Genomic DNA, 26,751 nt, shown 5'->3' on the forward strand with positions numbered 1-26,751 from the left:
TAGATTTGTAAGTAATGTGTTACGTAATTCATGATATTGTTGTTGATAAATTAGTTGATTTGTGTCAGATTTCTTTAGTTTGGTTAATGTTAGGTTAATGTAAGCTGAGTGGGGGCAATGTTTTCAAGCTTTATTTGCGCTTTATTTATTCCTATTCCAAGCAGTGGAAGAAGAGATGACTTTGTTTGGTAGAGATTTTGGTATAGAGGATTAAAAACACAATCATCAACTGGGTTGGATTTCAAAGAATGTAATTAAGATATATATTGCAAAGACAATTTAATGCGACGTTGTTTAAGGGACGACTCATCAGCCTCCACATACAGACTTGGTATCGGCGAAGTTAGAAAGGTTCCAAGGCAAAGCCCCAGGCCTCAGTGGTGACTAGGATCTAGAATTTTAAATTGCTTTTTACAAGCTCCACCATAAATGATGGAGCCATAATCTAATTTGGAGCGGATAAGTGCTCTGTATAGTTGAAGGAGGGTTTCTGATCTCCTCCCCACTTAGAATTTGAGACAACTTTCAGTAAATCCAGGGCCTTCAGACATTTATTCTTCAAATATTTAATGTGAGGCAGAAAAGTCAAATGGTGATCGGAAGTTATACCCAGGAACTTGGCTTCTTTCACAACTTTAATAGGAGTGTTATCTTAAATAGGTTCCGGATCTTTATGCGGTTTATATTTTCTACAAAAATGAATGCAGTTTGTTTAAGATTTTGAGAATTTAAATCCATTTTCCAAGGACCATTTCTGGATTTAATTTAAGCATAGCTGCAGTTGCCTTTCGATTGTATGCCACGACAGGAAATATTAAAATCACCCCCAAAAAGTGATCCATCAATTGAATCATTTAAAATTGATCTTTATACTGAATAATGTGACAGACAAAATACTGCCCTGTGGGATGCCCTGTTCCTTATTATAATGATCAGACAGGGTAGATGAAGCAAACGACCTCGCAATCCAAAGTTATGTAAATCATTTAAAATACTATGTTTCCTTGTAGTGTCATATGCTTTTTCGAGATCGAAAAAGATAGACACTGCATGTTGTTTGTTTATTTTGGCATTTATAACAAATGATTCTAAACGTATAAATGATCGATAGTACTTCTGTTCTTATGGAAACCACGTTGTATATTTGTAATGAGATTATTAGTTTCTTAGTACCAAACAAGTCAATTATTTATCATGCGTTACATGGTTTTGCAGATGCAGCTTTTCATTGAAATTGGTCGATAATTTGATGGATCTGTGTGATCACGTCCTCGATTAGGTATTGGAACAACAGTAACATCACGCCAAGACGGTGGACATCGTCCTGACGTCCAAATTTCATCAAACATATTTAACAGTGATTGTTAACATGATTCTGGTAAGTGCTTCAGGAGTTGATAATGTATGTTATCAGCTCCAGCAGCAGTATCGTAAGATTGTCCGAGGGAAGTATGTAGTTCATGAATAGAACAATATTTTATTGTAATTGTCCCCATTTTCTGAATTAAAATTAATAGTTTTCTTTTCCTGCTGCTTTTGGTATTTATTAAATTGAGGCACATGATTGGAATGGGAAGAATGTTTGGCCAAAGTTTCACCCAGTTTATTTGCAATATCAGATTAACAGATTATCAGTTAACGACTCATTCCCATCCTAAGATGGTGAATGCCAGATTTAGATCCCTTACCATGTTCCATACCTTGGACATTGGCGTTCGTGAATGTAATTTTGAAACGTAAGCTTGCCAAGACATACGTTTATTTTGCTGAAATGTACGCCATGCTTTAGCATTTAGAATTCTGAATTTATTTATATTATGCACCATAGGATGCCGACAGAAATAATGTTCAGATTTCTTCCGTGCCTTTCTAGCTTGCTTGCACGTATCATTAAACCATGGTTTACGAATGTTTGGATTTGCAGAGGACTTGGGAATACATTTATGAGCTATTTTGTTTAGTTCATCAGAGAACACTTTTATTGAATCAGGAACATCGACAAAACGATCAGGATTTAATTTGCTCGTACAGAGTAACTCGAACAAAGACCAGTTAGCAAATGTGAAATTCCATCCTGATGATGGAGGAACATCAGTAGGAGCTATTGTTTGGAGAATAGTTGGAAAATGGTCACTTCCGCAGAGGTCGTCGTGGACTGACCATTCAAATTCATTTAGCCAGTCTGAGGTTGTAAGTGATAAGTCAAGTGAGGAATAGGTGCCTGTACCAGGATGTAAATAGGTTTTAGAGTTATCATTAAAAATGCATAAAGCATTATCAGAAATAAGATCTTCTAGTATCTTCCCTTTTCGGTTGGAATCAGCACTTCACCAGAGTGGAGTATGTCCATTTAAGTTGCCCATAATGATACAGGGCTTTGGGATCTGGTCATATAGTGCTTGAAGGTCAGTTTGTTGAAGAGTGAGTGAGTGAGTTAAGGTTTAACGTCACATGTTTGTTGAAGAGGGGAAGATGGAGGAACAGAAAGCGAGCATAATGTAAATACAATGTTAAGTGAGTGAGTGAAATTTAACGTCACATCGGCAATATTTCAGCCATATCGTGACGAAACAGTTATAATATTTATATTTTCATTTAATTTAAAAGCTGTCAACGATGGACAGTAAGATAACTAGAGTATCACAGTTTCGATGTTAAAACTAGTTGAGAATAGTTAAAAGAATAAATTTTCATTCAACAATACAATATAAAAATGGGCTAGAGATCACCAGCAACCAAAGTTAGGCCACCTCACTAGGGACCGTGGGGACTTACATTACTTTTGCTACCTGCACGGCTCCCCAGCAGGATTTATACCAACCCTTCAGCTGCTGGTGATGGGAAGCAATTAAGCCAACACTTAAAATAAACAAATATACTACGTTTAAAACCGATGTAAGAATAAATGTACTTTGAATGATGTGGTCTTACATATCCTCTCAGGGGGACAATAATTTTACGCTACTTCAACCCCCTTAGAGGATATAGCCACTAACAATCTAAGTTACAAATTATACATTACCAATATAAAATATAGCTATTTACACAATTCAAAATTTATCAATAAGTTCAATTTCTTTTAAAAAGCCAATAATTAAATGAGAATTGATTCTATTAAAAAGATCCATCATTGATGATGATTTGAAATATTTATCCCTTGTGATGGAAAAATCAACACAGTCAAGCAGGACATGCTTGACGGTGATTCTTTCATCACAAGGGATACAAAATGGAGGATCCTCACCTTTCAACAAATAATCGTTTGTATACCTGCTATGGCCAAGACGACATCGTCGTATTATGACCTCCTCAAATCTGGACTGACAGCCCAAGTAGGTGTAGCCGATAGTTGGTTTAAGTTCATGTAATTTATTTATACCTACTTGAGTGTCCCACTTCTTTTGCATTAAATCAGTGATGTAAGATCTAATTAAGGGTTTATAATCAGTGTATGGTAGAAGAAGTGGTGTCACAGATTTGGTGAGTGCTGCTTTTGCAGCAGCATCGGCCATTGTATTACCAATGATACCAACATGGCTTGGTAACCAACAAAAGACGATGTCGTACTGGCCAGTAGCAAGATCATTTTGTAGTTCAATTATTTCACGTAAAAGTGGATGATGACAAGATATATTAGTTATTGCCTGAAGACAGGAAAGTGAATCAGAGAAGATAATGAACCGTTTATGTTTAGATTGGGTATTTATATATTTAAGAGCAGTTAATATTGCCTGCGATTCTGCTGTAAAAATAGAACTGTCATTCGGCAATCTAGATGATATGGTTCTGGATCCAATGACAGTGGCGCTGGCAACAGCGGCACCATCCTTGGATCCATCTGTAAATATGGATTTGTAAGTATTATATGTGTTCCTTAATTCATTATATTGTTGTTGATAAATTAGTTGATTTGTGTCAGATTTCTTCAGTTTAGTTAAAGTTAGATCCACCTCTGGATGTACTAACTGCCATGGTGGAGAAGAGAAAAGCTGAGTGGGGGCTATATTACCAAGGTTTATTTTAGCAGCAGAAATATCTGCTTGTAGTCGTATTCCTAGTGGTGGAATAAGAGAAGATTTAGTTTTGAATAGATTACCGTAAAGGGGATTAAAAACACAGTCATATGCTGGATTGGAGTTATTGGAATGTAATTTAGAGATATATTGGAGAGCTAATTTAATGCGACGGTGTTTTAGGGAAGGCTCGTTAGCTTCCACATACAAACTATGAACAGGTGAAGTTCTGAAGGCTCCAAGGCAAAGCCTCAGGCCCTGATGATGAATGGTGTCAAGTAATTTTAAATTGCTCTTACAGGCCCCACCATATATGATGGAGCCATAATCAAGTTTCGAGCGGATAAGTGTTCGATATAGTTGGAGGAGGGTTTTTTGATCCCCTCCCCACTTACAATTTGAGACAACTTTTAATAAATCTAGGGCCTTCAAGCACCTATTCTTTAAGTATTTTATGTGGGGCAGAAAGGTCAAATGATGATCGAATATTAGACCTAAGAATTTGGCTTCCGTTACAACTTTAATGGGAGTGTTATCTAAAATTAATTCTGGATCTTTATGGGGTTTATATTTCCTACAAAAATGTATACAGTTGGTTTTAGATTTTGAAAATTTAAAACCATTTTCAAGACACCATTTCTGGATTTTATTTAAACATAGCTGAAGCTGCCTTTCAATAGTATGCATGTTTTTGCCACGACACGAAATATTAAAATCATCCACAAAGAGCGATCCATCAATCGAATCATTTAAAACTTTGGACAAACTATTTATCTTAATACTAAACAATGTGACAGACAAGATGCTACCTTGTGGGACACCCTGATCCTGATTATAATGATCAGACAGGGTAGAACCCACGCGGACCTGAAAGTGCCTGTCAGTTAAAAATTCAGATATAAATTGAGGCAAACGGCCTCGTAATCCAAAGTCATGTAAATCTTTTAAAATACCATGTTTCCATGTAGTGTCATATGCTTTTTCTAGATCGAAAAAGATAGACACTGCATGTTGTTTATTTATTATTGCATTTTTTACAAATGATTCTAAGCGAACCAAATGGTCGATGGTACTTCTGTTTTTCCGGAAACCACATTGTATATTAGTAATAAGATTATTGGATTCCAGGTACCATACGAGACGATTGTTTATCATGCGTTCCATGGTTTTGCAAACGCAGCTTGTCAATGATATTGGTCGGTAATTTGATGGGTCAGTATGATCTCGACCGGGCTTGGGTATCGGGACAACAATAGCATCACGCCACGAAGGAGGGAACTTCCCTGAGGTCCAAATGACATCAAAAATATTCAATAGTGTTTCTAAGGAAGATTCGGGTAAGTGCTTCAGGAGTTGATAATGTATGTTATCAGCTCCTGTAGCAGTATCGTGAGCTTGTTCAAGGGCAGTATGGAGTTCATGAATAGAGAATAGTTCATTATAATATTCCCCATTATCTGAATTAAAATTAATAGGTTTCTTTTCTTGCTGTTTTTGATACTTTTGGAATTGAGGTACATAGTTTAATGAGGAAGAGTGTTTTGCCAAAGTTTCACCAATTTTATTAGCAATATCTGATTTATGAGTTAGGAGTTGGTCCCCATCTTTAAGATGGTGAATACTAGATTTAGTGCCCTTACCTTTGATTTTTTGGACCATGTTCCATACCTTGGACATGGGCGTCCGAGAATTTATTTTTGACACATAATGTCGCCAAGATTGGCGTTTACTTTGTTTAAATGTTCGCCTTGCCTTAGCATTTAATATTTTAAATTTGTTTAAGTTATGGACCATAGGATGGCGACGGAAATAACGCTCAGCCTTTTTCCTCGCCTTCCTAGCTTGCTTGCAGTCATCGGTAAACCATGGTTTACGTATGTGGGGAATTCCAGAGGACTTAGGAACACATTTTTCAGCTATATTGATAAGTTCATCAGAAAAACATTGTATTGAGTCAGTAACGTCAGTGAAATGATCAGGTGTTAGTTTTTCTGTACAGAGAATGGCATATAGAGGCCAGTTGGCTTTTGTAAAGTTCCATCGAGATGATGGAGGAACATCAGATGGGGTAATAGGATTTAATATGGTTGGAAAGTGGTCACTTCCACAGAGGTCATCGTGGACCAGCCACTCAAATTCATTCAACAGTTTTGAATCAGTAATAGACAAATCCAAAGAAGAGTATGTGCCTGTACCAGGATGTAAATATGTGTTGGAATTATCGTTAAAAAGGCATAGATTATTGTTGGAAATAAAATCTTCTAAGAGCTTGCCTTTACTACTTGTACGATCACTACCCCAAAGTGGATTATGACCGTTCATATCGCCCATGATAATACAGGGCTTAGGAAGCTGGTCATAGAGAGCTTGAAGATCGGTTTGCTGAAGAGATGTAGATGGAGGAATGTAAAGAGAGCACAGAGTAAAAACAATGTGCATAGTGATACGAACTGCGGTAGCTTGTAGAGGGGTATTGAGAGGAACAGGGCTATGAATAACACCCTGCCTCACCAAGATTGAAGAACCTCCAGTGGCTTTAGCCCCTGGAGGTGAAAAGAAATGATAGGAGTCGTAGTGTCTAATGTTTAGTTGATCAGTAGTTTTAAAGTACGTTTCCTGCAAACAAAAGGCTGATGGCTTGAAATCTTGTGTTAATAGCTGCAAATCATTAAAATTGTTTTTTAGTCCCCTGCAATTCCATTGTATTATCAGGTTAGAACAGGTCATGGTGGTTCTACTGGGGTTCTGGAGCGGGAGGGAGGTCCACTCCCATGGCCTGTTGGAGAAGGAGTGACCTCCATCGCCAAAGGTTCAAATTGATTTTGAACCTTAACAGGTGCAGGCTCAGAAGAAGGCACCTCCAAGTGTTGGAGGGCCCTGGCCGTTTTTTTCAGTTTCTTTTTTTCAGTTTTAGTTAAAGGTATGTCTTCAATAATTGTAGATGATTTTGGGTCTGTTCTGCTGGATTCCACTAGCTCCGTCTGTGAAGCTGAAGTTGCTCGTGTTGTTGCACTTGAAGATGTTTGAGCTGTATTGTCCTGTAGCATCTGCTGATTACAAACCCAAGAGATGGTTGTTTGGCATCCTACAGATACTGTTGTAGCCTTGACAACAGGAGTGACAGTTGCTGCTGCTGAGTATGATTTTGTTGAGTTATTCGGAGATTGTGACTGAACTAGCTTTTTAGCATCATAAAAAGAGATATTGTTGGTGTGTTTAATTTTTAGTATTTGAGATTGAAGGTGAAAGTGTGGACAATTTTTGGATGAGGCCAAGTGGTCCCCATCGCAATTTGCACACTTAATGGCATCAGTGCACTCAGTGTTCTCATGAGAGCCACTGCAGCGCACACAGACAGTTCTGAGAGTACAGGTCTTGGCACCATGTCCAAAATGTTGACATTTATAACATCGGAGTGGGTTTGGAACATAAACTTCCACTCCGATATTAAAGTACCCAGCTTTGATAGATTTTGGAATTGTTGAAAGGGAAAAAGTAAAAAGATAGGTGTTTGTCTGGATGATGTTATTATCCTGTTTTCTGGTGAAACGCTTGACAGCTGTAACACCTTGTTTGGTTAGTTCGGTCACAATCTCATCTTCGTTCATGTCAGCTAAACATCGGGCTCTGTCTCTCACGATGCCTCGACACGAGTTCAATGTTCTATGTGCTGAAACAGCAACCTCTACATTTGCAAACTGGCTGATGGACAAAAGGTTTAGAGATTGCTGTTTCCTGGCACATTCCACAAGAATGGAGCCATTACGGAGGCGGGTAACATTGTCAACCGTACCACAACAACCATTGATGGCCTTAGAAATAGCAAATGGGTTCAATTTCAAAGGCTGATGATCAGAAGCCTCGATTACAATGAACCGAGCCCAGGAATCTAATTGCAGATCAGTTTCGTCATCAGATGAGCTAGCATCTAGATGTTTTCTTTTCGAACCAGAGTGTTTTTTTGACATAATGAAAGGAAGTGGTTCTGCACCCCTGCTCCCCACCCACCACCGAGTGTCAACAAGGACAGTGTCTTATTGCATTGGATATCCAAAATGCAAACACCAGGGCTACAGGGGTGTTATACTCCAGCAAATATGACATAAATAGCTATATTTGTCTACTAAATTTATTGCCAAGCTGGTTCTGCGAATAACAATAATTTAGAGACATACAGAATTCAGCGGTCAACATTACCAGATTGGCCCATGAGCCACCGCCTTCTGGCGTAAGACTCTAGGCAATTTATTTCATCCAAAAGTGTTAATTCATACAAAGTATGCATGGCCAAGACCAAAATACACATTATAATACAACACAGGTGTGCATACACAATATTACGCACAGGGCCTGGCATGACCAGCCGATTGATAAGACCGGGCCCATCTTACCACCCGTCTAGGCGAAGTAAGGGTCGAAGTAGTGTGTTGGGCAAAGGAACACAGTTCCAGGAACCAGTGCCCTCAACTACCAGACTCCCGTCCTCCGACGACACAGGGACGCAACCCACGGCAAACAGGTTGCCCATTTTAGTCGCCTCATACGACCAGCAATGGGAGGCTGTGGAAATATTCTGCCCCGGTTCCACACGGGGGAAGAGCGATTAGCATTACCCAGCACTCACCACGAGGAGGTTGCTCTTCACGAGTGCCTACAATGTTAAGAGTTAACCAACATCAACAGCTTGAAGGGGTGTATTTAGAGGAACAGGGATATCTATAATACCCTGCCTCACCAATACGGAAGGAGCTGTTCATTGTGGCTCAACTGGAGATCGTGAGCGAGATGAAGACCCTTTCCCATGGACTGGGACTGAGGGAACAATACCCATGGCCAAAGGTTCAAAAGGGTTATGAACCTCTACAGGGGTATTTGTAGGAGAAGGCACCTCCAAGTGCTGAAATGCCCTGGCCCTTCTCATTTGCTTTTTTGTTTGTTTTTTGGACAAATTGGCTTTACCCTGAACATTTTCAATTTGATGTATCTTGTCTGGTTCTGATGGCTTAGATGGGGTTAGACTCTCTGTTTGGGAAGCAGTTGTCAATTTGTCACCAAGGTTTATGAGGTCAGCCTGTACCCAAGAGATGTCTGTTTGAGTGGATGACGTTGACATTGTGGGAGCTGGTTTTGTGGAAGACACAGCAGCTGAATAGGTTTTATTGTTCGGAGTCAGGGGTGGAAAAAGTAACTTTTTTTAATTCTGTTTATTCATTACAAATATTGTTTGTACATTTAAGTTTTAGTATTTTAGTTTAGTTTAGTTCAAAAACCAGACGGGATTTGGATGAAGACAAGTCCTTTCCATCACAGTTGGCACATTAGATGTCATTTGTGCAATCAGAACTTGCATGAGTTCCGCTGCAACGGAAGCATCCTGTCTTGGCAGTGCAAAATTTATCCCCGTGACCGAATTTCTGACACTTGTAACACCGGAGTGGATTTGGAACATAAACCTGCACGCTGATGGAAAAGTAACCAGCTTTGATTGATTTGGGGAGAGTTGAAAGTGAAAACGTTAAAAGGTAGGTGTTAGTATTTACAATATTTTTATCTTCGGTTTTTCTAGTAAAACGTTTGACTGTAGTGACACCTTGGTGCAATGTCTTCCTCTGTCAAGTCTGGAGGACAGCGAGCACGATCTCTCACAATGCCTCTGCTTGAATTCAGTGATGTATATTCAGTGTTCAGAAACTATAACCTTTGTGTTAACAAACTGCAGGAGACCCAGCAGATTAACAGATTGCTGCCTCCGATCATATTCCACAAGGATTGAGGCAGATCGTAAACGTGTGACGTTCTTTACTTCCCCACAAATACTTTGTATTCCCTTTGAGATTGCAAAAGGGTTCAGTTTTAGGGGATGGCCATCAGCGGATGAGATGACAATGAACCTTGGCCATGAGTCAGTTACCTGTGAAGGGACATCTTCATATGCCTGCGTTTGTTTGTTTTAGATGAACCAGAATGAGGATTGAAAGCCATGTTGTAAGAAAATATTTCAGCACCCCTGCTCCCAACCCGTCATCGAGTGTCAACAAGGACAGTTCCACAGTGGAAACCAGTCTTGCACACCAGGGTTACAGGGGTGTTATACTCCAGAAATAAAGACTTGAAAAGCTATTGTTAATAAAAGGACAAATGTCAGGCAGGTTCCGCCCATGGCATTTTTCTATAAAAACACAGAATTCAGCGGCCTGTATCACCAGATTGGCCCATGAGCCATCGCATTCTGTCATAGGAGTCTAGGCAAAATATAAATTGGCATTAATAACATTATCATATTTCATGATAAACAATTTATTTCCTATTTCCGCCTCAGACGTCTTACCCACACGAGACGAGAGCTATCACATCCACAATTGCACTGCACGGTAACTGCACCCTCAACGCCATCATGTGGCGATGTTTTTAGAAGTCGAATACTTACCTCATATCTCCCTGTTACTGATGTACTTGGCCTCCATCAGTTTGATCTGCTGGTCCTGGCACAGCAACTAACGCAGGCTCACCAACGCAGATAACTGATACACGTTCCTGCTACAACAGACTCGTACTTCGTAACGAAATGATGGAGACCCACACCTTTGTTTATTATGGTTTGTAAGTTCGGGTTCCCAGATCGAGTGTGTGTAAAGACGTTGGTCTTTATAAATGAAGTTGCCACACCCTTGTTTATTATGGTTTGTAAGTTCGGGTTCCCAGATCCAGCGTCTGGAAACACATTAGTCTTTATCTATGAAGTTGCCACACCCTTGTTTATTATGGTTTGTATGTCCAGATTTCCAGATCGAGTGTCTATTTATGAAGTTGTCGCAAGTTGCAGCGGTTTCGTTCGTGTCCGAAACACTTACCTGCACACCTCTGTCTTGTGCATGTGATGTCTCAGTAATGGTTTAAAGACCCTCTTTTGGATTTTTTTTATCCCTTCGCATACTTCAATCCCACAGTGGGATTCATATCTTCAATGAGATGCCAAGCTGATCAGCCTTATGTCTTAGAGCCTATGTGGTTGTTAATCTTGTAGAAAAAATTGACTGGAGACCCCTTCCGAATTGGTCGTGGTTGAATAGGTTCCTTACTTCAAACCTTTGCAGTCGTTCTGGAAATGATGTTCTATGTAAAGAAACATAACACATGTATTTATGCGACCCACAGACCAACACTGAGATAAATTGCACAATGTGAGATAGGATAAGTTTTAAAATTTGAACATTTTACATTAATTTGTATTTGTAATTTGTAATTTCCAGACCGGCATCAGTTACAATAGCCTGTCAAATCCAAGAAAGAGAATGCTATGGCACAGGGTGTCAGGTGATTAAACTGCTTACGTCATGATGCACAGGATTGTAACGCATTTGTTTGGGTAGTGACAATGATGATGCGAGGTGTGTGTGGGTGAAATGGTTTAACAAACTGGAAAACTTTTAGGATGTGTCCACACAAGGATCGAAAGAAGGAAGAAATGCATTGTTCGAATTAGGATAAGTATATAAATGTACAAATTAATGTAAAATTTTCAATTTTGTTTCACATTTGTAAAACTTAGGTAAAGTGAAAGTCAATAGTTTGACAGGTCAGCATTTGGGGTGGGGAGGGTTCGTGCCGTGACAGCTTGTGAAAGTCTGGCTGGCAACACGAGGGCTATTCTAGTCCCTTTACAACTTGATTTATGTCTTACCTACTTGCAAACTGCAAACGGGATCTAAACTCACCAGATTCCTGCCAGCTTCAACACATTTCCGGTTTCAAGAACGGAGCACATGCCTATTTCAAGACAATGAACAGTGACAGATTCTGGACATTCTTGTGCACCAACATTTGTTATAGTGCCTGTTTATTGTTGCTCTTGCCACTTACATCATCAATTGTATTACCTTTTGTGATTCTAAACTCAAAACTTAAAACAATAAAATTTGTTTTTTATTCATTGATCTTGTGTGGCCTTTTGCTGATCTCACAAGTTAGCTTTGTCCGACCCTATTTTGGGCTTAACCTTTTAGTTTCAATTTAGAAATTATCTATATATGTGTACTCGCGCATGTTTCAAACAGTCTGTAATTTATTAATGCAAACAATTCCATTGAGGCAGAAGTTGTTCGATTAGAAATAATCGACTTTGTTCTCACGTTTACGTCTGAATAAATAGTATATATATACATAGAAAATTAGTACCACCTTTTCTCTGAAGTTCTTGCATGTTCAGAGGTGAGGAAAATTATTTACAAACTCATTATTCATTTAATGATGTATTGACCTCATCATGGAAACATACTAAAATAGCCCCGTTGAAATTTATATATTTTTCGTGACAAATAGGTTGCCCAATATAGTCGCCTCTTATGACAAGCAAAGGCGTGCTGAGGACACATTCTCTCATGGGTCCACACGAGGGGAAGGGCGATAAGCGTTACCAAGCACTCACTTTATGTAGGCTGCCCTTCATGAGTGCCTACAGTGTGAGCATAATATAGATATTCATTGGAATTCATTCAGATTATGAAATACGCGTGTCTGGGTTCCTTATCTGTCCTCAAGGCTTGGTAGCACCTGCAGTTTTCCAGCACCTCAGCCAATATAAGAGATAATAAACTTCTTCATTAAGTACCAGTCAGCATGTTCAAGGATAGGATCGTCTTGTGTTTATTTGGAATGGCGTGGATACAGCCGTTCACTGCGTCCCTGCACACAGAACATATCAGGGTAAAAACTGACCATGTGTTACAGGTAATTGATGATATGTTTGTTGGCGTCACCATCGACAGCGGTCAACTGAAGTACAATCTGAAGTATCACAACGTCAGGTACATATAACCGTCTCACAGATTTACTTTTTTGTCTAGCTTTATCCTTGACAACTGAATGATTATACTGCAAATTATTTTCAATTTCCACATTGACCTTCCTGAAGACTCGATTGTTTGTGGATTATGAAGATCTATCAGGAATATTAATGAGAAAGGTGTGGAGAGTATACATTCACTCACTTACTCACTATGGACTTTTATGGACAAATTGTCAAAGGCGCCAAATTCGCCGTGCAGAGTTGTGTCACCTGCGTGTGTCTGAAACATATGGTTGTGGGTTCGATTCCCATAGTCGTCCTGATACTGTTCCTATGTGTGCTAACAGTGTACCCGTGCTCGTTGCTTTCATCAAAGTGGTAGGAGTCTAAGACATGCATGACATAAGACTTTTGCGCCGTGATATAACTGGAAGTTAATTTTATGACATCACTGGAAAAAGTTGAACTGACAAGCATAGTCGCCTCTGTTTGGCAACAATGGGTTGCTGAAGACACCTGGTGTCATCAAATTTAATATTTCTTCAGCTTCCATTTTGATCGGAGCGGTTGGTAAGTGTTTTAAGTGAAAAATTCACGTCGAAGGCCAAGGTTTGATTACAAACATGAGTATAATGTGTGACGCCTATTTATGGATTCCCCGCCCTGATGTTGCAAGATATTGCTAAAAGCGATGTAGAATCGAGTGAGTGAGTGAGTGAGTGAGTGAATTAGAATTTAAAGTCACATCGGCAATATTTCAGCCATATCGTGACTATTAAGGGTTAAACATATAAATACATAGGGACTTACGTAAAAACCTGCCAACGAGGGACAGTAAAATAACTAGACTTATCACAGAAATCTCATCCCTTCCGTCGCTGGCGATTGTCCATAATTTTAGTCAAAATTAAAATGACAGATTTTCTACGTTTCAAAGCGTAGTAAATGTAAATATTCTTTGAATGACAGGGGCTTACGATACCCTCTCAGGGGGACAATAATTTTACAGTACTTTAACCCCCTTCGAGGATACTGCCACTAACAATGTTAAAAAAGGTATTATACACAAAACATATTAACAAAATAGATGATACAATTCAATTTATTTTAAAAAGACAATAACTGAATGAGTACTTATAGTATTAAAAGCTCCTTTATAGTTTTGACCTGGAATTATTTATCCCTTGTGATGGAAAAATTAACACAGTCAGGATGTAGAATCGAACTGACTCAGGCACTTCAAACTGACTTTTAGTATATACTATCAAAACCTTCGAAAGCTTGTCTGTTTTAACAGCTCTCCCAAACTTGTGACTCTTGGAATAGCTTTAGCACCTGGGTATCTGAGAGTCGGAGGCACATCAGGGGACTTCATGGTGTTTAACCCGACTCACAACATAGCTACTGGCCAACAGTTTCAACTCCAAGGTGATAGCTGTTTTAAATTGTTACATCGTCCAAGAAAAAAAAGAAAAGATTTCCAGTCTACCTCCAAATGGTACTACATATGCCATAATGGCTATTCCGGGCTACTCAATAGAAACTAATCCATATCCAACAAAAGTCTTCTCATTTGGAATTACTGGTTTGAAATGAAATGTAATTTTATGACACTTACATTGCTTTCGTTTTCTCTCTACTAATTAGAAATTAAAAGAATTAAGACGTTCACATGTGAAGAAAGGAACATTACTTTGTTCCCCAAATTCGTTAATCCGGACTTTGCTGCACGACGAACAGTACTGGGTGATATTGGTTGTCATTGTATCTAATGACCCTGTGACTACTGAATTTCTTTATTTACTAATTTCATTCCATCCGTCACAATTTAAGATACAGATATCCACAAGCGTGGTTTGACTCATTCTAAAAACATATACAACTGAAACAATATGTTATTAGAATGTAGGCAAATCCGATTTTCAAACATCTATTTTCAGCAAACACCTGGGATGAGTTCAACAAGTTTGTTCACAAGACCGGACTGAAATTAGTGCTTGGTCTCAATCTGATGCTCCGCGATGGAACAAAGTGGAACCCATCAAACGCTAAGCAGTTGCTTAAATATTCCTCTGACAAAGGATACACTTTTGCAGGGATTGAACTGGGAAATGGTAGGTTTTGAAGCCATGTGTATGTCGCATCAACTACACATAAATAATATCCCTGTAGGCACCCCGAGTTATAGAGGCGCCCAACAACCTGTACTTGTATAATGTGACTAAATAGATCGGTGGTCAGACTGGTTCATTGCTTGCCATCGTACCCCACGGCCTGGCCATGGGAAGTTGCACATAATTCTGTGTTTGTCTGGTCCAATTATTTTCTGAAACCCGATATATTAATACAGGATTGTCTGCGTATTTTTACATTGACATTAAATGCAACAGGATAGTGTCATCACTGTTAATACATTCAAACGATATTAATATGCTCCGTATATTTGTTCACTTCACGATAAATGTATCATAATTTATTTATTATCATCGTACGTATTTTTCATGGAGAACCGAACTTGTTATACCGAAATTGGAATACTACTGTCAGTGATGTTCAGCTGGGAAGCGACTTACAAGGAGTTGAAGCAAGTTCTCCAAGGAACGGCCTATAAGTCCAGTCTCATCCTTGGACCTGACATAGCTGGTTATAAAGACACGTTTATTAAAAAGTACGAACAAAATAAACACTGCATCACCAATGCAAGGGAATAAGCTTCATTGTGGTCACCAACCGAGAGTTAGCTTGTTTTTAGATTGAGCCGTAGCTATGCCAAACGCCTGCTGTTATTCGCACGCTACAGCTAAGAATTTAAGCAAGGCCTTGATTCAATAGCATACAAGGGAGCACCGGTGATCCAGTCGCCTTAGCGGCTACAAACCACAGTGCAGACATCTGCCCCTTACGTTTATGAGCACCTTGTCCGTGCTTGTGGGTTTCACATCTGCGACCTGCATCATTTCGTGCTTTTACTCTCACATCAAGCTGTCACACCGTGAACGACTGTTCAAACAAGTTTCATACATAATAGTTACTATCTGCCCAATGTATTTCCAGCTTCCTGTCCCATGGGGGAGCCAGTGTCATAGACGTCTTGACCATCCATCAGTGAGTATACTTTCTTCCGGGTGAAGGACCACGATGAAGTTTTCATGTCACGCACAACAATTAAAGGCCATGGAGCACAAACAACAAATTGAAGATGACAACACATATATGCTGAAATGATAGGTAGAAGTATCAATGGGACAGTAAATGCTAACAACTGATAGTAACCTACATTTCCAGATGGATCGATTTAATAGATTACACAGATCACTAACCACTGTGTAGGACTTCTATATCAACAAGAACAGGAATTTTGAATGAAACATATAGAGAGGACCAAAGACACCAATAGTATCATAGACCCGTGAAGATCCGGGGTAGAATAGGTCTTCAGCAACCCATGCTTGCCGTAAAAGGCGACTATGCTTGTCGTAAAAGGCGACTAACGGGATCGGGTAGTCAGGTTCGCTGACTTGGTTGATGCATGTCAACGATCCCAATGTGAGGATCGACGCTCATGTTATCAATCACTGGATTGTCTGGTCCAGACTCGATTATTTACAGACCGCCGTCATATAGCTGGAATATTGCTGAGTGCGGCGTTAAACAACAAACAAACAAACAAACAATAGTATCATAGCTCATTGTTGTGTATACAGTAACACGCTTAGCATTTCGGTGAAAACATCACCTTCCTATTTTCAGTTACTACTTTAATGGACAAACCGCCAAGCTGGAAGACTTTTCTAAGTATTCTACAATGGATCATCTTATATCTGAACTACAGACAGTGATGAGTACGGTCCGAAGCCATCATGGTCTGGTTGCGTGGCTAGGGGAGACCTCGTCCGGCTATGGGGGAGGCACTCCTGGCATAGGTGATAGATATGTGGCAGGCAATCTGTGAGTATTTCTACGTTTTAGCTATCCAAATGAATTTGGTTTCAAAGGTTTTTAAACGGTTTCTGTCTCAAATTAGGATCTTTTTAGGAAAAGCCAGCAATCAAAGATTGAATACAGGCCGGAGCAGTTAGTGAGCGAGTGAGTATGGTTTTACGTCGCTTTAAACAATATTCCAGCAATATCACGGCGGGGACAGTAGAAATGGGCTTCACACACTGTACCCATGTCGGGAATCAAACCTAGGTCTTCCGGGCGACGAGTGAACGCTTTAACCACTAGGCTACCCGACCGCCCCTCGAGTGGGTGAAGCATACGTTGATGTAGATGCAGATTGCCCATACACGCTTGTCAGATGGTTGTGATCTTAATTGTCGGTTGGAACTCGATATGCTGTGAAGCTATTGTAAATCGTCTCGTTCTGACGTGTAGAAGTTCAAGTATACATTGATATGATATACCGTTGATAATGTCTGCAGTACATGTGTGAACAATTAAATTTCGCTTTGTTTTCCCTGTTACATAAACGGCGCATTACGAAAGATCATTGTACGTACATGAAATTTGATAGTGTTGATTGCTATATCCTAATTCCAGGTGGCTTGATAAACTAGGTGCATCAGCAAAATATGGCCTAAAAGGGGTCCTGCGCCAGTCACTCTTCGGAGGGTACCATTCACTTCTTGACAGAAACAACGACCCCAATCCTGTGCGTACACGCATGTATCGTAAACATGTCATAATGTCACACTGTCGTTCAACAATGTCATTGCGTCGATGCTCCTTTGTCGGAATTCCACATCATCATATGTCACAGAACCTCCTGCTTGTAAAGCCCGGCTGCATTGGGTATTGGGTGACCAGGCTCTTTGACTTGTCTAATTATGCATCATCTTATTTCGACTATCACAACATCAACCATTGGTTTGCATACCCAGATATGTTTTTCATTTTTAATGTTGCTGACAATGGCACAAAACAACACACATGAATGCCAATATTGTCTTTCTGTATGGAAGCTCTCTTTGGGCAGGACTACTGGTTGACGCTTCTTTACAAGAGACTTGTTGGTAACAAAGTGTTTGATGTTCCGTCTTCATCTAACAATCTCCGACTGTATGCCCACTGTACGAAGCTCAACAAGTGAGTTGTTTAGTCACACGCTATTCATAATCTGTTTAAAGACGTCACATCAGAAATCTCTAACAATCAACCTTATAGCAAATATTGAATTAGAAACTAAACCACATGTGTTTGGGGAATAGAAACATGTACGTTCACTGTGAACATACTTGGTTAGTTGTCCATTTTTTTCTCAACCTGTTTAAAGAGTCTGCTAGCAACGTTTTACCTTAATTACACTCAAACATTAACAAGTGGCAAACAATGTACGAAATATGTCTTGGCCTACCATGACATCACCTTACAAATCACTAGCAATCAACATTATATCAAATACAGAAAGAAAGAAACAATGATACCCAAAATAGAAGTTTTAACAAATATTCCAAAATATTCAATTTATCGTTGAGGGCCAGGCATCATGTCATATCATCTAATCATGTGAGTGTGCAACATGCAATAAATATATGTTTAACACAATAAGAAAACATAACAATAACATTTTATCAAAGTCAATATCCTCACAAACATTGAAAAAACAGCCCAGACCTAAGTAATGAATTTACGAGCTGAATGTTATGTACCCTGTCGCTATTGGCATATGTCATGAATATATTTCACTCGAGTTCACGAGCTACAAAGCCATACTTCGATGTAATGTGTCCATGTGATAATCCCAGTTGAATCTCGGTAATGAAACTATGCGTGACGTTACAAACACATGGCGTCACATCAAACATTATGACGTAACGATGTCCTTACAGACCCGTAAATTCGTGGGATTTACACAAAATGGCTACTGGCAAAACAAATGGCTAGAGTTCACGAACGTAATGCTAACAATCATAATTTATATTCTGATTCCGACATTTGTTGTGACATCATCGATTCATGTTTCAGCGTGTATAACTACATGCCTGGCAGTATCACAGTGTATGCTCTTAACCTAAATAGTGACCCCGTAATCCTAAGCATATCGGATCTGAACACCAAAGGTGTGGACACATTCTGGCTGACTCCAGAGGGAGGAGATTTGAAGTCACAGTTTGTATATAATATGTTTTCTTTCAACCAAAGGGTTTTGTCCTTGGTTCAAGTTTCACAATATGTTGCATTAACTTCATAAATCAATGGTTCCTTGTGAACGCTGAGGATAGTTCTGAGACACATTTGACTGTGAAACAGCAGCTATAACAGAAATGGGTGAGTGTGTGTTGATTTGCTGCAGTCAATCTGTGCCAGACATGAGCAATTGTCCATGATCAGGGAGAACGCACACTATGGCCAACAGAACTAACTGCAGGATCAGACGAAGTGACTGAAGACGTACACATTTAAAATAGACAGATGAGACAACGATTGAAAGGAGGAATAATTAATCAATGTATAACATGGAGACCAATAGACATTTTTTATGTATTTGTTATCAGAAAAGTACAGCTCAATGGCAAAACACTGCAACTTGTCAACAACCAAATACCACACATGACGCCAAAAGCTTTGGGAACTGGGACGATGACAGCACCTGGAAACTCCTTTGGGTTCATCGTCATCCCCAACGCCAACATAGCGGCATGCCGTTCACAAAGCCACGGTCCCATTATCGGATAACTGAACCAGCAGTCTGTTTTCCTAAACGTTTCAATAAACGCCAAAACGCTATGATGTTTGTGTTTTGAGGATATAGACGGTATATATATATTGAAATATGTTTGACTAAGGAAATTGTGTAAAACAATGAATAACTGACACTTACCGAACAAAATGTTTTCCAAAGTAAATCCTTTTGGAGAGAGTGAGTGAGTTGGGTTTAACGCTGCTTTTAACATTATTCCAGTTATATCACGGCGTGTCAGCTTACTGTGGAAGGAAACCCCGAAGTGATGCAGGTCTCAGACGTTTACCACTTTGGTGAAACCCACGAGCACGGGTATGGTGCTGACCAACCTAGAAACATAATCGGGGCGAACCGGGATTCGAACTCACAATCATAGGTGTCTGGCGTGCCCAAGGGACGCAAGTCTGCACAGTGAATCGCGGCGCCTTAGAAGACTGGGCCACCCGTGCCCCCTGGTATCGAGGGTGTGATATCGAATAATAATATTCAAATAGCAAATTCCCTTACACTGACTTACCCACCTGAACTAGAAATAAAGGTGACCAGAGAGATAGCCTCATCTGTTTCATATTTAGATCTATGCATAAAATTCTGAGTGACAAAACACTCTCCACGAGACTGTATGACAAGAGGTATGACTTCAACTCCCCTTCATGTCGAGCAATATTCCAGCAGCTCCAGCCTTTGGTGTTTACATTTCACAACTTTTGAGATACAATCGAGCATGCTCTTTGTACTCTTGCTACTCTCTACTTTCTACTCATAAGTTTTTTTATCAAGGTTACAACATTCAAGACATCAGCAAAGCTTCCAAAACGTTTTATGGTATACATGCGGAGGACATTTCCAATTTTGACACATCAGTGACAAAAACGATGTCCGATGCAATTTCTATTTTCACTTGTACAATATGTTCCCGTGTTTTGTCAGGTGAATAATTGACTTGCCTTTGCATGTGGTTGTAAAGGGTGTCACCGTTTTGGGCAGGATATGCTCACCTTTTAGCGAACACCTGATATCATCACTATTTGAGAGTGGTTTGCTGTTTGACGCCGCACTCAGCAATATTCCACCTATATGACGGCCTATTTTATAGTGATTCATCCACACTTGCTCATGACATTTATGCAAGAGATTTCTATTGGATATGGAAAGAGTTTTGTCGCTTTAATTATATTCCGGATATATCTGCACAACCCATAAACAATCGAGTCTTCAATGAAGATGAATGTCGTTATTTGATGTAATATCATTCAGTTGTAAAGGATAAGGCTAAACACAAAGGTAATTCGCGGAAGATTGGTTTACAGATTTTACTGAACCTTATAACTGTATTCTTTGTTTATTTTCTTCCTGGCTTACCAACGTGGATTTGAGAACAAAGCCGTAAACTAAGTAACATACCTTTATGAAATAAACCGATCAGACATAGTGCTACACATGTGTTGTGTCCCTAACATATCTCTTATATCGGCTGTGGTACTGGAAAACAGCAGGTTCTGCCAAGCTTGACAACAGATGAAAAAAATAGGGTCGATAACATGTTAGATAATCGGAAATTATATGAGTACACTCCAAACAGACGTGATCAAGATCAATTTGTACAACGTGAAGATAAGTATGGAGAAAAAGGCTACGATCGATTAGTGCAAAAGTAACTCTCCTGGACGTACCAGCCTTTTCATCTATTGTGTCTAGGGTGTGTCATAAAAGCAGAAGACAACGACGGTGTAAATATGTTTCCTGTACATGTCACAGCCCGTATCACCAGAGTGAGTGAGTGAGTTAAATTTTAAGTCACATCGGCACTATTTCAGCCATATCGTGACTATCAATAGTTAAATATAATGCATAATTCAAATTTATATAACAACCTGTCAACGAAGGACAGTAAAATAACTAGACTTATCACAGAAGTAGACTTAAAACTAGTATGGAATAATAAAATTGATAGCACTAAACATAACATCACAGTATAAAAACAGGCTATAGATCGCCAGCAGCTGAAGGTAGATCACCATACTAGGGACGATGGGGACCGTAACACCAGTAATGAGCTTCACACATTGTACGCATGTGTGATGTATCGACGTGTGTACCCATCAGTGACAGTACTTTTATCCTTCATGTGCGAAGACTATACACCATGCTTAAAAAAAATAACGACACCCCTCCCTTCTGTGTTAAATCATTCTCTTCAAGAAACATCAAGATTTTCTTTAGTAAGATGCTTCTTTCTCAAAATAATATTGACTAAAGTTCCCAATATACTTAAATAGTGGTGTCCAATTTATCGCCGTAACATGGTTACAAACAGCGCTACAAATCATTTGGTACTATATGGTAAATTGGCCGGTGCACTCAAACATTTCTTTCATAATTTCAGTGATTTCTGAAGCTTCTTCATTGAGTGAAATTACGTCAAAAAATTAAAACAATTTAAAAATGACATCAAACGGTGAAGAGAGTATTACCCTGGTGACTTTCCTCATGTAGGTTTCGCCTGGCCACCTGTGTCCCGATGCCGAACCGAACCGGGAATGGACAGTCAGTTAATGGAAAATCGAGAAATATACGATCTCGGGATTATCTGATTTAAGGCCTGTTATAACTATACGCCCACCAAAGATCTAGCTCACCCAAATGGATGTTATTCTTTATCCTTCCTCTGTGGTGATTCTGGGTGTCATGCTTGTCACAAGTGCTGGGATCCTCAAAACATGCAATTTGTGTCTCTGAAAGAAGGATCAGAACTATTCTCTTTACACAAAACAATGACTATTAAGGACATATACAGTGAAATATGTTCATTTTCGTGAAACTCTGTTCCCAGTATTTTCAGGGACATTTAATCCCACACCAACGATCTTTATCACTTGTTGAATTCAAGCGGTTATAACGACCCTGTAGTGTCACATCGTAACAATCTTAAACATAGACAATGAATGGTCTCGAGTTTGGAGCCCACACGTCTCCGAGGCGTGTTACATACCTCAAAGTAGTAAGACGCAAATGGTTTCAAAGCGGCAAAAAAGCAGGTACATGTAATCACAATGTGCATACTTCTCACGCTCTGTTTTGTGCTGACTGTATGCATGTACATTACGTGCATGATAGTACAAGTTAACGATAAACACATATTTTCAAACTATTCTTCCAACATGTCAAAGAGAATTGGACTTTCGTGTAAAGATGTTCTTGTTCTGTATGTCGGAGGTGAGGCATCACAGACCATGTCCAGTTCTGCTTAACAGAAATGAAATCTGTGATGGTTTCCTTCTGAAATGAATCAACAATCGGTATCTCTGATTCATACTTAGCCTTAACCAAATACCAATCAGTGCATTAAGAAAAATAGATGGTTTCGCCCGCACGACATGCACGGGGACTAATTTGTGATAACACAAGCAGAAGTAAGAAGAGGTTACCCCATTGTGATACATATTTTCATAAATCCAACGAGTTACATTCAACTGAATCTCAGGTTTACAGTCGAATACTACCGCTAGCAGAAGTTAAAACATTGACACATGTCAGATTTTCGTTATCTAGATCATTTGTTGTGGTATATATGATAGTTTGATATGGTGACTTTCCCTAATCGTCGCCAACAACTGAAGGGATGATGTAAATCCTGCTGGGGTCAATGCAGGTAGCAAAGGTACTGTAAATCCCCATGGTTCCAAGTATGGCCCTTCAGTTGCTGGCGATCTATAGCTCTCTTTTTTATAATGTATTGTCCTGTCTAGTGATGTATTTTTATGGTTCCATGCTAGTTTTAAATAATAATCTGTGATAAGTCTTGTTATTTTACTCTCCCTTGTTGACAGGATAGTGTAGTTAACACGTATTTATTATGTATAACCATTGAAAGTCACGATATGGCTGAAATATTGCCGATGTGACTTAAAATCTTAACTCACTCACTCACCCTCTGATATGGTGACTTAACAACATGCATATGATGGAAACGTTACGAGATAATCACGTGAGCGAAAGTTAAAACAAACTAGGTGGCGATGAGTGAGTGAGTGAGTAAGGTTTTACGCCGCTTTTAGCAATATTTCAGCAGAAATGGGCTTCACACATTGTACCCATGTCGGGAATCAAACCCGGGTCTTCGGCGTGACGAGCCAACGCTTTAACCACTGGGCTACCCGACCGCCCCAGGTGGCGATGAATGTAGGTGGTTGTCACTCGTGACAGCTTCGGTACATCGGTCACAAACTGGGTGAGCCAGACTTTATCAGCTGTAGTCCTTGAGCTTCGGGACCCGTGAAAATTCCGGGATAGAATAGGTCTTCAGCGACCCATGCTTGCCGGAAAAGGCGACTATACTTGTCGTAAGAGGCGACTAACGGGATCGGGCGGTCAGGCTCGCTGACTTGGTTGATGCATGTCATCGACCCCAATTGCGTGGATCGATGCTCATGATATTAATTACTGGATTGTCTGGTCAAGACTCGATTATTTACAGACCGCCGTCATACAGCTGGAATATTGCTGAGTGCGGCGTTAAACAACAAACCAACCAACCATCATGATCTGGTGGCGTGGCTAGGGGAGACATCGTCTGGCTATGGGGGTGGCACTCCTGGCATCGGCGATAGATATGTGGCAGGCACTCTGCGAGTATTTCTACGTTTTACCTATCCAAATGAATTTCGTTTAAGAGTTTTTAAACGGTTTCTGTCTCAAATTAGACTCCTTTTTAAGAAAAGCCAGCTATCAAAGACTGAATACAGGCCGGGGCAGTGAGTGAGTGAGTTAGTATGGTTTTACGCCGCTTTAAACAATATTCCAGCAATACCACGACGAGGGACAGCAGCAATGGGCTTCACATACTGTAGCCATGTCGAAAATCGAACTTGGGTCTTCAGGGTGACGAGCGAACGCTTTAACCACTAGGCTACCCGACAAACAAACAAACCAACCCACTTTGAGCTTCGGCCATGTCATTAACTGTGTGTCAAGGACTTTATCAGCGGGAGTTCTTGCACTCCGATCATGTCTTTACTGAGTGTTCGTGACTTGATCAGCTGAAGTCCTTGAGGTACTGTCACTTTCTGTTCAAGTCCATTCATGCTGTATTTACGTTATGTCCTTTGGGGATTTGCGTGTCAAATCATTGTGATTCTATTAAATAAAAAACGACAAACACCATTCTATAATCATAAAAAAATAAAAAATTCCACCAATGTCCATTGTACGATTCCGACTCTATCATAAACATGTGTCTATAAATCAACTATATATCGAACAAACATTCAAATCACTATTTTGATGTGATTTGTGTTGTTTTGTTGTGTCGGTGAGGTATGCTGACTGGAAAGAATATTTGACTTATTCTAAAGCACCAAGAAGTTGTGACAAAACTGAATGACCAGTGGGTGGACTTCAGATGTCCAATAGTTAACCTTCCCCTTGTATCGAGCAATATTCCTGCATCTCCAGCCCTTGGGGTTGCCAGTTTTAAGGTACAATCGAGCAGGTTGTGTCTATCAATATTTCAAAGAGCGTCACACAACTCTTGCTCAGAAGTTGTTTGATCCAGCCCTCTCTTCAAAATGTTTTATGGTAGACATGTGGCTGACGCATCAGTGACAAAAAATGATGTCAGATGCAATTCCATATTTTGACTTGTACCTCATGTTCCTGTGTTTTTTCTAGGTGAACAATTGACTTGCCCTTGCATGTGTTTGTGACGGTTGCCACCAGTGGGGCAGGATACACTGGAGACAACTGCACAAACAGTGGGGACACTGATCTTTATTGTCACACTTTTAATGATTCAATTATTTGAATAAAGTCCTTTGTTTTCTTATTTACAAATTATCCCTGCCTGAGCAACGGGAATCGAACCCGGGTCTTCGGAATGACGAGCGAACGCTTTAACCACTAGGCTACCCGACGGCCCCTTACCCACAAGGAGTGTGTTTCTGAAATGGATGTGTGATGTCATGCGGATTGCATTATTATCTGCATCCACGTAATTATGTCATTTAGGGAAATGCTTAATGCGTAAAATAAATCCTCTTTTGAGCCTCGAGGTTAAACGTGAATGAATTATTCCTGGTTAGAGTTAGCTCCCTGGAGTGAGTGAGTTAAAATTTATAGTCACATCGGCAGTATTTCAGCCATATCGTGACTAACAAAAAGTTATACATAATATATACATTTAAACAACAAAAGCCTGTCAACAAAGGACAGTAAAATAACTAGAATATCACAGAATATTATTTAAAACTAGTATACAGCCATAAAAGATTTCACTATACCTAACGATACCATATAACGATACGATATGACTCATTGCCTTGTCATCGTACCACGACGGCGTGGGGGCTCGATCATAATAACAATCACTGGTTTATTTAGCCTAAGCATGTAATGCCATTTGGTAGAGGACTTGTATACTGGTAAACAATTTGAGTAAATATAAAACGTCAACTCCAGATAATAACCCGTCACGATAATGCGACGAAACAGATTCCATAAGGTGTAAAAGGAAAAATAGCGGTGAAAATCGAGAGTAAATTTTTATAAAATTCTATTAAAAAAACGACACCGACAACAACGATATATGAAATAATTTCTGAAGCACCGATGACAGATTGTTTTCATTTTGAGAAAAGCACCCAACATAGCCATGGGTAGTTTGGTTTTAGAACCATTGCAGCTTACAAAAGACCACTGTAGTTTGAAACGTAGTATAACCATTTCTACTTATGCGTAGAATAATTCACCTACTAGGCATGCGCACCATTTATCGAAAAGGGCCACAATGCGACAACAAGACGTTAGCAATATTTAAGATTGTCACATTGTCACGTTGTCGCGCAATTAAAGGCTCTGTTTATACATTTGTAGATGGGGCGACAATGCGACAACGCAACATATTTTGACCTTGAGAAATGTCATTTTGTCACGTTGTTGCCCTTTGGTAAAATATAAAGTAGCACAAGTATTTAAAGCGCGACAATGCGACAACGCGACATTGCGACCCATGGGAAAATTTCCCCTCACGTGTTTTAATGCATTTCATGCTCAGTTACATCAAGACCATTTTTGTAATTCATAAGTCTAATTTCCGTTGGAACAAAATCACACTCCAAGTGTCGGGCAGGAATGATACCGGTTCGGCCACTTAGCGACCACCTGATGCATGCACTTAAATATGGAGCTTTCGGCCTAAGGCATGCTTATCAGTTTGTTTTCAAAATGACATCAATAACACTAATTCCTAGTAATCAAGGAAATGTTCTGAC

The 26,751-nt window shown here is 39.6% G+C and overlaps 2 protein-coding genes across 5 annotated transcripts in view; both read left to right on the top strand.

Moving 5' to 3' along the window:
- Positions 1 to 26,751, top strand: part of LOC124129036 (hyaluronoglucuronidase-like) — a 64,958-nt gene that overhangs the window by 10,555 nt on the left and 27,652 nt on the right. Inside the window, exons 5-10 of one of the 4 annotated variants that reach the window (XM_048394616.1) lie at positions 15,853 to 15,903; positions 16,549 to 16,746; positions 17,341 to 17,452; positions 17,777 to 17,886; positions 18,766 to 18,909; positions 19,296 to 19,527. In XM_048394616.1, the coding sequence (XP_048250573.1) occupies positions 15,853 to 15,903; positions 16,549 to 16,746; positions 17,341 to 17,452; positions 17,777 to 17,886; positions 18,766 to 18,909; positions 19,296 to 19,476 (796 nt within the window). In that variant the 3' untranslated portion in view covers positions 19,477 to 19,527. Of the gene's footprint in view, positions 1 to 15,852; positions 15,904 to 16,548; positions 16,747 to 17,340; positions 17,453 to 17,776; positions 17,887 to 18,765; positions 18,910 to 19,295; positions 19,528 to 26,751 lie in introns of those variants that run through there. The other 3 variants (XM_048394614.1, XM_048394618.1, XM_048394617.1) reach the window with 3 other exon arrangements.
- On the top strand, positions 12,651 to 15,448 carry LOC125378685 (heparanase-like). Its single transcript, XM_048394625.1, has 4 exons — positions 12,651 to 12,817; positions 14,096 to 14,226; positions 14,739 to 14,912; positions 15,306 to 15,448. Exons 1-4 carry the CDS (start codon positions 12,666 to 12,668, stop codon positions 15,407 to 15,409), a joined length of 561 nt encoding a protein of 186 aa, XP_048250582.1. The 5' UTR covers positions 12,651 to 12,665; the 3' UTR covers positions 15,410 to 15,448.

This window comes from Haliotis rufescens, unplaced genomic scaffold, assembly GCF_023055435.1.
Source record: "Haliotis rufescens isolate VD_foot unplaced genomic scaffold, xgHalRufe1.0.p SCAF_13, whole genome shotgun sequence".
NCBI lineage: Eukaryota > Metazoa > Mollusca > Gastropoda > Lepetellida > Haliotidae > Haliotis > Haliotis rufescens.

What these genes read in the sequence shown, in the direction of transcription:
- LOC125378685 (XM_048394625.1), top strand. Translation starts at nt 12,666, where the DNA reads ATGGCGTGGATACAGCCGTTCACTGCGTCCCTGCACACAGAACATATC. An exon ending in CTGAAGTATCACAACGTCAG is followed by an intron (nt 12,818 to 14,095) that starts GTACATATAACC and finishes CTGTTTTAACAG; the next exon opens with CTCTCCCAAACTTGTGACTC. An exon ending in CCAACAGTTTCAACTCCAAG is followed by an intron (nt 14,227 to 14,738) that starts GTGATAGCTGTT and finishes ATCTATTTTCAG; the next exon opens with CAAACACCTGGGATGAGTTC.